The 13,012-nt window shown below is 37.0% G+C and overlaps 1 protein-coding gene across 1 annotated transcript in view; it reads left to right on the forward strand.

The window, feature by feature from the left end:
* Positions 1-7,670: 7,670 nt before the first annotated feature.
* The window catches only part of LOC107702744 (mitoferrin-2-like), a 15,313-nt gene continuing 9,971 nt past the window's right edge, over positions 7,671-13,012 (forward strand). The window contains 1 exon segment of the mRNA XM_016505150.1: positions 7,671-8,186. Coding sequence (XP_016360636.1) covers positions 7,821-8,186 — 366 coding nt within the window. The 5' untranslated portion in view covers positions 7,671-7,820.

The raw sequence follows: 13,012 nt of genomic DNA on the forward strand, positions 1-13,012 counted from the left end.
CCCCCCCTTTTTTTACTGGTCACATCTTAATGATAAGCGGAGAGTATAGAATACTACATTCAAAAATTAGCTAGCTAGCAAATACATGCATATTAACATCGTAAACATTAACCATGCTGTGAGTGTGACCATATATAATATGATTAAATGTTAATAAATTAAGTGTATCAGCAGATAGCCATCATAAATCAAAGAAGAATTTTCTTAGAAATATATTTTACCTAGCTGACGAGGAACACTCAGTCGCTTTGTGTCAAACTCAAATGCAGTTATGGCCGGGTTTTTGACCAGCGAATGTGTGTGCAAATGTGCAATTTGTCCATCATTAAAACGGCAGCATCACATTACGTTTTGATCAACAGGTTACAAAGTTTGTTGTAGCTATATGGGCGCTCAGTTTTTCCTGTTGTAAAATACGTTTGGCCAAAATGTCATTTTATAAAAGATGAAATGCTACTGTATGCACAGGCTATTTAAGTGTAGGCTATTGGCTATGACTAATTTAGATGGCAAATGCCCTCTCTCCGCAGGTCCGGTCTCAGACCTCAAATGCATAAAACATGAGCCTTTATACAGTAGACATACTAGTGTTTCTTGCGTAAAGACAACGCTGTACTTATACAAACAAGAAGATATTTATTTACCCTTGCAAGACGTTCAGCTGCTCTACTGTGTAGCTTCAGTTCACTGCACTCAGTCAGTCAAGACAGGGGGTGGAGTTATGAGGTTTGACTGACAGTTTGAGCGGATCCAACAAGATTTAGTCACAAACTCTTTTTAATACCTTTCATTCGCTAAATATATTTGTAAACCAGACAGACAGACGTAAAGGGTGACCAATAGCATTGATTTATTGAAGAAGAAAAAAAAAAAAAAAACTAAAAAAAAGGGCATTTCGGAGTGTAAGGACAAAAAAGGGCATGTGCTCTGCACAGGTTGAGCCCTACCTGTGCACGTGCCTGCCAGGGGTCCTCATATGAATGCTAGGGGTGGGAGGAAAAGTTTAGAGGAAAACAGGGTAAAAAATGTAAAAATAAATAAATAAAAAAATAAATAATACATGGAACTATTAAACGAACCAACTAGTAACTAACTAGAAAAAAGCCAATAATCTAATGTAATAGAAACAAATTTTTTTTTTTCAAATAATATTTTACACATCTGTAGCCTATAATATTAATCTGTCACAGTATAAATGACTGAAAACATAGATGATGCTATAATGGGGCTAGGTGAAAGTGATCTAAAAAAAAATCCTGGGTTATTCTTTCAACCCAAATGCTGGGTTAAGCTTTTTGGATCTTTTTTCTTTTTTTGGTTATTTTTTCAGTGTTTGGGTAGTACAAAGACTATAGAATAAAGGGACTTTGGGTAGTATTTGTGTCACCCAGCTCCTGGGTCAGACGTAACCCAGCGGTTGAGTTATTTATAGCAGGTTTTTTTTTTTCATCCTCTTCAGAAGAGAGCAGTTCTAAGCCTCATCGAATTGATGTGTTTCTTCGGTAAAATACAGGTTTGTGTACATTTTATTTTATCTATAAAATCGTTACTGTGCTGTATATCGTTCAATTTTATGCAGAGCAACATACAGGGGCGCGGTGTGAGTTAAATGAGTGTCGCATCTGTGTTTTCCCGTGATGACACAGCTTGGCCTGCATGCATAAAATAAATGTTTTTATTCATAAAGATGTTAAAATATGTCCTCAGAGCTGTTTACTGTTTGTTTATGTGCAGGTTATGCAGGCAGTCACAGCATATTTCGGCTATGAGTGAAACGCAGGGCAGCGATCTGAAGTTAGCAGTTCCCCACTGAACACGATTCCAGCTCGGGCACGAGAACCAGCGCCGTTACGGTGGAAAAAGGATAACAGAGACTTCTAATGTTTGTTAAGCGAGTTTAAATATATGCATGGCCTACGTATTAAAAACGATATAAACAATGCTGTAAATTATATAAATAAAGGAAGTTATCATGCAAACCAGTGGTTGTGTGGAGAAACCTATTTTACAAAAGTTTAGAGAATTTAAGTTAATCTGTAAACATTAATTCATGTGTGAAGTAAAAACATAAGCTACACTAAAAAATGCTGGGTTAAATACAACCCAGTTGCTGGGTTTGTCCCTATTATACCCAGCACTGGGTTGTATTTAACCCAGCATTTTTTAGAGTGTAGTATTAGGCCTATAGTAAAAATAAGTCAACCCATTAGCTGGGTTAAATAAACAACCCAATTTGCTGGGTAAAATTAACCCAAAATGTGTTCTGTCCTATATTTACCCAGGCATTGGGTTAAAAATAACCCAAATTGGGTTGTTTTAACCCGGTGTTTTTTTTAGAGTATGCTAACAAAACATACCATATTTTTGGACATTTACTATAGTAATACCATGTCTTTTGATCCAGGGCTATCGTTTATATATATACACCAGGACAAACATTGGTGTGACACCACTCATATAAAAATACTTTAATATAGACATAAATATAATTTTTTAAGCAAAATCAGACTTTTTATGTCTTTGCATTGATTCTGCTGGAAAGCACTTCTTTTGCTGATTTTATTGCTGTTTTCCAGTGACATTTTATTCATCAGTCTAAAAAATCTGCAGAATAGAGCCTTTTTATGCGCTTACTAATAACTGGTATTGAGGCAAGTATAGAGAAGCGGCTGAAGAAAGCTCAGTTAGAAACACTAATATCAACAATCTCTTGGTAAATCTTTATACATGGTTAACTGTCTGTTGTTTTGCGTGTCTAGATAACTATTCAAAGTGGCATAAAAAATCTTGCATTTTGAGAGTGTTAGACCAAGGTCCAAAGAAAGATTTATGGTCAAAGTGTTGTTAAAAGAAACACAGTCTTGACATTAACCTTGTGTTATAATCTGTACTTGATAGTAGGATAGCCAAAGGTAGGCCTCAGTATAAATACTTAACAGAGTGAGAGTGTTCCACTTCTTTAAAAGTGTGCAATGAAAGCACATATCAAGACAAAACAAGTTATTTAAAAGAGCTTTGTCTATTAATACCCTGCTACTCAAGGGTAAGGCACAAGGAAAAATCACAAGACAGAGCCAAATGATCTCACATCAGAGCCACAGTAGCTCCATTGTATTGAGCTGCTTCTTAAAGCTGCTGTACTGAGAAGAGTGAGAAAACTGATTATGTATAAGATGAACAGATATCACCTGTTTGTGGCATGCCTGTGATCTCAGAGTTTGTGATCAACAAAATAAAACTGGACAAAATTAGTAGTACAAGCTGTTTACTGTATCCTTGTCATTTCCGTATCCTACAGTGAGAAGTGTGAGAAGTCTTGTGTTCTCTGACTTGTCCTGAGAAATCCTGTTTATGAGACAAAAATGAGAAGTGAAATGACATATGACAATTCACATTCAATTCACAACAATTCACTTGCCATATACCACATGCTATAACTCGAATTAAAATTAATTGTAGCAATGATTTTGATTATCAGGGTATGAATTTGTAAAAGAAGAAATAAATATCTCTAGTCATTCAAAATGTGGTAGCATTCATTTTCATTAATTCAAAATATTTAATATAATATTTCATTTTTAATTTAATTTAATATTATGTTAAAATTTAAAAGTTAAATGATGTTTTAAGTAAAATAATGTAATTAACATGGAAAAATTAACAATCTGAACATAATTCCTCATTTGAAAAATTATTTTTGCATGTAATTCATTCGTTCATAAATAAATAAATAAGAAAGAAAGAAAGAAAGAAAGAAAGAAAGAAAGAAAGAAAGAAAGAGAAAGAAAGAGCCGAGATGATAACAAAGCCACCTTTTATTCCAGTAGGTGGCAGCAAAGACTTTGGGTTATCAGAGGAAGAGCTCATTCCCATATCAGCCACAAATATAAAATAATAGATAAGAATTTAGATTAGAATTAGAATTTATTATTACAGGTAGGCATAATCATCTGAACCATTTTTTTATGGTTCATGCATTATTTTTTTAACACTTTACAATTTAATTGGTCATTAGTAACATTAGTTGACTAACGATGTACAATACATCTACAGCATTTAGTCATACAATATTTATTTACCAACCAATACAGTTGCACAGTGACCAAACACAAACAATCATATTTATATAGATTGCCAAAGATTAATAAATCTGCATAAATATTGCTCATTGTTAGGTTCATGTTAGCTAAGGTATTAACAAACAACAGAGACATATTGTACGGTATTAGCTGAGATTTACTATTTCTGTATCAGCCTTTAACATTAATTAATATCCTGTTAACATGAATCATTGACTGTTTAAGATGGGAACTTCATAGTTAATTCAAAGCCATTTGAATATTGTCTCTTTCCATTATAAGACACTCAAATAAAGTTGCTTCAAAGCCTTGCCATACTTAAGAAATATTCTCTTCAGCTAAGAGAAATCATCTTGACTGAAGAGCCCGTCTGAAGAGATCATAAGTGGTTCTCTCTCTATGCTAAATATGATAAGAGACAATGTATCAACGTCATGCTGATGGGACTGCAGACAGCTTTTAGAGACACATTTTAAAAACAGGAGGTTTGTGGCTTTGTGCATTTCACTCAAGTAACCGAAGATAACCAAAGCTTAGACCTTAAATGAATTAGCAACTCAATTTGAGTCTATATGATGTGTAATTGCTGTGACGCAGTATACAATATCCTTTAACTTTTATTTGTTTTGCTTATGCTGTGAAAAACAACTCCTATTGATTCAGGTTCTCAGAAGGAAAAGAAATAAAGTAGCCTGCTATTAGACAATCTAGTGTTTCCCGACACCTCTCAGAGCATGTCGTCAGGGAATTATGGTCAAGAATGAGATACTCTACAGGCACGCCAGCTTGACTTTCCTTGAAGGAACACATCTGGACAACACACAGTCAACGTTAATTTGATCAAGGCCAGGGAATTTTGTTCTTGTAAGCGAAAATTAACACTTCATTTCCTTTGTCGGCAGAAATTCTACACCGTGGACTCACGGCCAAAATGAAATTAGCTGAAAATGGTCCTGCTTTAAAGTATAATTAGCTCATTGATGAGATGCCTAGTTAATTTTCTTCCAGAGAGCTGGCTTGCTGGCATGAGTTGATTTAAGCTGGTCTCCGAGCCTGGCAAAACTATGCCAGTTCAAACCATCACACAGATGGCCTGATGAGGCTAAGAAACCAGTTAGGACAAGCAAACCATCTTAGACTGGTTTCTGTTGATATTAGAATTTGACCTTCAATCCTAAAGCAAATACTGTTCAACTAGGTACACACACACACACACACACACACACACACACACACACATTGGTTCTTCAGTGGTTCTTTGGGATGCATATAGCACCACTGCCATACAAAGAAGCCGTTAAGCCCCTGTATAGTTCTTTAAAGGTACTCTAACTCTTATTCTCTTAGTTTAGTTTTTAGGAAAAGATTAAAAATGACATTACAATACAGTGTATTTCCTGAAAATAACGTGGTTCTCAACCTTTTTGCCCCATGGCCCCCCTATTCCAGGGCCCCCACACAAGACTTTTTGACCTCAGAAAAGCATAAAAGTGATTCAAAACAGCTTCTGCCATTGTAGTTAATTCTGATTCATAGCAAACATAAGAGAGTGGAGTATCTAAAATCTAAGGAGGACATTGGGGTTCCTCCTAAGGTTCTTCATATAGCACCATTTGACAAAGGCGCTGTATAACACCTTTTAAAGATAGGTGCTATATAGGCCTAGCACTTAAAGTGGTTCCCCTATGATTATGAGCCAATTAACCACTTTAAGTGCTATTTAGCTATTTTAGAGTGTATTTGATCCATATGCCTCAGTTTTTAATTTATAACCTGAGGCACGTGTTTTTGATGTTCGCTGCAGCTAATGTGAGTCGAATCTTTTCATTCAGCCAGTCTGTAGTGATGTCCGGTTCGCAAACAAATCGTTCAATTTAACTGGTTCTTCTTAGTGAACCGGTTGAACCAGTTCACCAAATCGGACTGAATTGTTTGAAACGGTTCGCGTCTCCAGTAAGCACTAAACCACAAATTACTTAAAGGGATAGTTCACCCAAAAATGAAAATTTGATGTTTATCTGCTTACCCCCAGGGCATCCAAGATGTAGGTGACTTTGTTTCTTCAGTAGAACACAAATTATGATTTTTAAGTCCAGCCGTTGCAGTCTATCAGTCGTATAATGCATGGCAATGGTAACAAAATCTATGAGAGTAAAAAAAACATGCACAGACAAATCCAAATTAAACCCTGCGGCTCGTGACGACACATTGATGTCCTAAGACACGAAACGATCGGTTTGTGCGAGAAACCGAACAGTATTTATATAATTTTTTACCTCTAATACAACACTATGTCCAACTTCCTTGTTTACGTTGTAGTTTATGTTAATGGGTGTGTTGATATCCAGCCGAAGAGCAATCAACCATAACTTCAGGCGAGCAGGCTCAGAAGTTGGGAATACGTGGAAAGTCACGAAGTTCCAGATCTATACTTGTGCTCTTATTATTTCAGTTATTTTGCCTTTAATGTAAATAAACATGTGCAAACAATATACTTGCTCTTGTGAATTTATTTTGATGTTAATTACATTGTGCCAGCTGTCTCTTTAATACCGCGTGGTTTATATACATGTTGCTGCTGATTGGGCTGACATTTTTGACACACCCACCAAACAAGAGAAAACGTATCTCAAACCCCGTTGCACACCGTTGCACACCGTTTCCAGGAAACATGTCGTTCAAACCGGAAACCGTAGCAAAACTTTGCGCACCGGATTGAGCTTGAACTTGCCCCCGCTGAATTGTTTTGGAACGATTCTTTGACACCTACACAGAAAAATTTTGGTCAGACTTTTTAGTGTTTATTCAATCTTTTGTAAGTGACTTCTCTTTTTGTTTTAATGATGCTTTCTTTGGATTGGTTGACGATTCAAAAGAGAACACTGGAAAATATTATATAATTAATTTATGTTTCCTGTTAGCTAAATTTCACATACATAAACAAAAGTTTACTGGCTCTAAACCTCTCTTCTCCTTATTTAAATTGGACTTGGATAGGTATGTGGAAACTATCCAAAGTTCTGTTAATTTGAAAGCTATGAAAACTGTATCTTTATATTCGTCCTTTTTGTCTTCTTAAGATTTTAATCAAATCTGTGTGTATATTCTGTTGTTTTTCTGTTTTTGTTTTTATCTTGTCTTTATTTATGATTTTGATAATTTTACTGCCTTAATGTTTTAATGTTTGTATTGTTTAATAATTAAAAAAAATTTAAAATCCTGGTTCAGTGAATCGTTGACCGGATGACTTGAGATCCTCTCCAGTCCTTTCAAACAACACATTCGACTTGTGCAACAGGGCCTAGCGAAAGTACTTAATACTACTTAAAAAAAAAGTACTTAAAGGGATAGTTCACCCAAAAATTAAAATTTGATGTTTATCTGCTTACCCCCAGGGCATCCAAGATGTTGTACTCCAAAAAAAAAAAAAAAAAAAACGATTCTTTGACACAAACTGTCCAAAAGAGCCGACTCGCGAAAATGAGTCGGGTTTCCCTCTCTCTAGCAGCGTTATGTCACCGTATCCATTAAAAAACAACTGCGCGCGTTCTGATTTGAATGACAACGGCTTCCTCCAATCAAAGCGCAGGACCGAGCGAGAGGGCGTTCCTGTTTCCCCTTGCGGCCTGTTCTGTCTGTCACCTCCTGCTGCGCGGTTCTAGCTGTACGGTTCGCGTCCTCTCCCCGGTGCTCAGGCGGAAGAGGCCCGAGCTGAACGCGTAAACATCGGGCGTGGGACGCATGATTTTAAAGGACTGGGTGTTACAAATGGAAGCGGCTGGTTTTGTGCCCAGGCGGCGGATGACAGCGGACACATCGGGCGGCGATGCCGCGGTGGCCGGAGCTTCCGCGGGAGCGGAGATACACTGGCTCGACGGCAGGTTCTGGGGTGTTTCCGAGAGTCTCGTCGGCACTTTGACACCTCGGATAGCAGGAGAAACGGAGCTTCATGTTGGACATTTCTATGGTTCCCAGGAGGCCAATGATATGTCGGAACCGGACTATGAGGGTTTGCCCCAGGGCGCCTCCACCAGCACGCACATGTTGGCAGGAGCAGTGGCAGGAATCATGGAGCATTGCCTGATGTTCCCTGTTGATTGTGTGAAGGTAAATAACGCAGTTGCAAAACATCAAGAGTTTTATAAAGAATTGAAGCAGAGTTAACGTGACCAGCAGGCCCTTGACAGATCCGACAAGCTGGTAATGTCGAGTTAGTTCCCCTGTGTGATTTCCAGACTTTATTTTATAGTCTACATACTTTGCAGACAATATAGTTTCCCTCTGCTCCTTCTCAGATTTTAGTTGTTTACATATAGAATTCACTGTTGCACTTCATATTCATTGCAGTTAGTAATGTTAAGAATTATTTGTAGTCATGTAATCTCTCCAACGTTTAATTCTGTCTGGAACAATCTAGTCATAACTAACGTAAGTCCCAAGCATGTAATTCCACCAGTACCTGCTTGCTTTTTTTTTTTGTTGGTGGATTGTAATATGATTGTATCCTGTGTTTGTAGTACCTGTCTGTCTGCGAGGTGTCATTATGAAACATGAACATGAGATAGGAAGGTCACACGTGGCTTCTCGTCCTAAACCACGTGACTTTGTTGACGCTGCTTTGGGATACTGAGCATGCGCATTGAGTCTGTAGTTCAAATGCAGTCTACTGAGAATTAGGTTTTGTCTTTTAAGTCGTAGGTTAACATAGAGGCAGTACACTAACTGAAAGGGTATTATGTTTTTTTGACATACATCATAGCACATCTGTGATATGCTACTAGAGTTGTGTAAGTGCTAGACAGATACTCAGATTGCATACTTCTCACTAGTGTTTCCCTAAACAGGACACTTCACTTCATGTGTCATTGAAACCGCTTTGCATTAGAAGTGTTTGCTGTGGATGCACTGATCAAGATGTCATTGGCAAACTGTAAGGAAGTATTACTTTGAGTGCTCAGCTGCTCTTGTCAGGATGAAGTGAAGGGTTCTTTAGAAACAAAGACACTTGTTTTATGTCTTTTACAGCTGTTATCTCTCAAATGGGCCAGTCCAGACTGTGATCATAGAACACACTGTTCTCTTTTGTTCATTTTAACAGTTTTTTTATTACACCTTAAATATATGCTGTTTCCCTCAACTTTTCATATTTTTAGAGTGCCACACATTTGACTAAAATGTAAATTTTGATTTGCTTCTGCATTGAAATGATTTTTTTACTGACTCATATCCCACCTCTTCATCTACATGAAGACTTTTTAGTCCGTTTTTAATGTATCAAATCAAGTTCAGCCCACATTTATTCATGTTGAATATCTTGTTTCATTTGGAAATATGTTAGTAATAAAACTGGTTGGAAGTATTTAATGTTGACTTTTAGATTTTTGCAGTCTGTCACTTTGCAAAATATGCTAATTCCGTGCTGAGGTTGATTCACAGCAGTATGAGTAATGAGGAAAGGTAAAGCTAACAGTAGATTCCGTTTTAGGGCTGCAACAAACAATTATTTTGCTAATCGATTAATCTAACAATTATTACAACGATTATTCGACTAATCATCAATGATTTCACCGATTAACAAGTAGGCTTTGTTCTATTATTCAGCTTTTACAATTAGTTAAAATATAGAGTTACACATATACTAACTATTCTGTTTACACACAAAGGTCAAGTTAATATCTCTGAACACACAGTGTGGCACACTGCACATTGCCCCTGTTTAGAGAAGAGAATCAGAAAGTAACAACAGCACGTGTGCAGTCCATAATTCATTTATTTGTATAGGGACAGTACAAAAAAAAAAACATGATTTCAGTCCCCCCAAAAAATTAAATAGATAAAAGCAATGCATTGTGCATACAGTGGGTATAGAAAACGCACCTTGAAGATTCTGTGGCAGATGAGACTAAAACATACCTGTCAACCCTCCCGTTTTTCCCGGGATTCTCCCGTATTTTGCCATTCTATCCCGCTGTCATCCCGTTTAAATATTTTCCCGTATTTCTCCCGTATTTTTAATCTTTCTATTAGTGTTGTCACGGTACCAACATTTCAGTATTCGGTACCAATACCAGTGAAAATCCACGGTTCTCGGTACCAATTTCGGTACCAAAGCAAAACACAAAAACATGCTAATTGAACAACATTTTTATTAATAACGTTAAACAAAAATTAAATGTACAAAACCAATGCCATTCTTTATACTTATTTAAAATTGTTTCAAGTTTTTCCACAAGTAATAATAGTATGAAAAAAGTAAACAAGTTTCACCCAAAAGTTTAGTCATAGTTCTGCTGCCACTGAAAAACATCTGTAAACTGTTGTCTGTTTGCTTTTTGTTTTAGTCCAAAGCCAAAAATGACCCTTATTTTTAAGCAGAAAACACGCAGTTTAAATAATTGTTTAAATTAATATCATGAATTAATATAATAATAATAATAATAATAATAATAATTTAATATAATAATTGGGCCCCAACCCCCAATTATTAGTGTGTTCTAATAATTAATAAATTTAATTATTTGGCCTCAACACCAAACGATATGTCTGGGGGAAATCCAATACAGCTCACCATCCAAATAACAGCATTCCGACAGTAAAGCATGGAGGTGGTGATATCCTGTTATAGGGGTGTTTCTTTGCAGCAGGGACTGGAGCACTTGTCAGGATAGAAGGAAAAATGGATGGGGCAAAATACCATCACATTCTTGAGGAAAATCTGCTGCCCTCTGCCAGAAAGTTGTCAATGGGAAGAAGGTTTACCTTCCAACATGACTATGACGCAAAGCACACAGCAAAACTGAGCACACAGTGGTTGAAGGAGAAAAAGGTGAATGTCCTTACATGACCTAGTCAGAGCCCAGACTTAAACCCCACTGAAAATCTGTGGAATGACTCGAAGACTGCAGTCCAGAAACAGTCACCATCAAATTGAACTGAACTTGAGCAGTTCTGCAAAGAAGAGTGGGCAAATATTGCAAAGTCTAGATGTGCAAAGTAGGGCTGTGTATCACCAGCAAAGTTACGATACGATACATATCACGATATAGAGGCCACGATGCGTATCACGATACAGGACTGCACTGAATTTCACCTCAGCAGAATTTAGTAAAACAGCTGTTTATTAAACACTGCATAGGGCTATTGGTAACTATTGGCAGAGCAGGCACTTGACCTCTGCATTATGAAGGGCCTCCATAACGGTACCACAGTACAATATAGGTAATGGAATATGTTTCATGTTTACATTGTGCACTCCCACGCAGGTACAATATTCTGATTGTTTGCATCTTGTTTTTAAGCCCATAAATAATAATGTACTGGTTCTAATAAATTTATATTGTAATGTACTCATTCTAATATATTAAAATCACCTTAACATTGCTAGTAGGTTATCATTGAAGTCAACACTCTCTACAGTTTAAAAAATAAAAATTAGAAGAGTTCTAAACTAATGACATTCTTTATCGCGATTAGACCATAGACTGTATAAAAACAGATTTAGACAAACTTTTTAGCGCTGCCCCGCAATTTTATCAATGAAATAGCTTAATCGCTGAAGAGCTACATTATCTTTCTCAACAAGGAGCTGGTAACATCATTGTTTCTAAAGCAATTAAAGCCACAACTTCGCTGTTAATAGAGAAACGCGGCAAAACGGTGGTAATTCATACATACACAGCCTCTCTCTCTCTCTCTCTCTCTCATAAATGAACACTTGATAAATCACACTTTTCTGAGCGAAGTGGAGATCGCTAAACTGCAAGTTAACCGGTGTTTTCCAGAAAGCAAGCGTGTTAATCCACTGTGGAGAGAGCGCGCATGCACATGGTTGCCAGGTTGACAAAGATAAGTAGCACATTTAGCAGGTATTTCCGTATTGCGCAAGTGAGAAGCTCTGTTTCGGGGATTACGTCTCTTTATATCAGGCAACCCAGTTGTGTTCCTCTGCGGCCAGATTAAACCTCGTAGCCTATATATTTTGCTCTATTTATTATTTTTTAGAAACCTCGCACTTTTCTACTCCATTTTAAACGGTGTTCTTGTATTCAAATTAAGCGCGGTCCACTGCTATGAAGGGCCTCCATAACGGTACCACAGTACAATATAGGTAATGGAATATGTTTCATGTTTACATTGTGCACTCCCACGCAGGTACAATATTCTGATTGTTTGCATCTTGTTTTTAAGCCCATAAATAATAATGTACTGGTTCTAATAAATTTATATTGTAATGTACTCATTCTAATATATTAAAATCACCTTAACATTGCTAGTAGGTTATCATTGAAGTCAACACTCTCTACAGTTTAAAAAATAAAAATTAGAAGAGTTCTAAACTAATGACATTCTTTATCGCGATTAGACCATAGACTGTATAAAAACAGATTTAGACAAACTTTTTAGCGCTGCCCCGCAATTTTATCAATGAAATAGCTTAATCGCTGAAGAGCTACATTATCTTTCTCAACAAGGAGCTGGTAACATCATTGTTTCTAAAGCAATTAAAGCCACAACTTCGCTGTTAATAGAGAAAAGCGGCAAAACGGAGGTAATTCATACATACACAGCCTCTCTCTCGCTCTCTCTCTCTCTCTCTCTCTCTTTCTGAGCGAATCGCTAAACTGCAAGTTAACCGGTGTTTTCCAGAAAGCAAGCGTGTTAATCCACTGTGGACTGTGGACGCATGCACATGGTTGCCAGGTTGACAAAGATAAGTAGCACATTTAGCAGGTATTTCCGTATTGCGCAAGTGAGAAGCTCTGTTTCGGGGATTACGTCTCTTTATATCAGGCAACCCAGTTGTGTTCCTCTGCGGCCAGATTAAACCTCGTAGCCTATATATTTTGCTCTATTTATTATTTTTTAGAAACCTCGCACTTTTCTACTCCATTTTAAACGGTGTTCTTGTATTCAAATTAAGCGCGGTCCACTGC

The sequence above is a fragment of the Sinocyclocheilus anshuiensis genome, unplaced genomic scaffold, assembly GCF_001515605.1.
Source record: "Sinocyclocheilus anshuiensis isolate Anshui unplaced genomic scaffold, SAMN03320099.WGS_v1.1 scaffold843, whole genome shotgun sequence".
In the NCBI taxonomy this organism is placed as follows: domain Eukaryota; kingdom Metazoa; phylum Chordata; class Actinopteri; order Cypriniformes; family Cyprinidae; genus Sinocyclocheilus; species Sinocyclocheilus anshuiensis.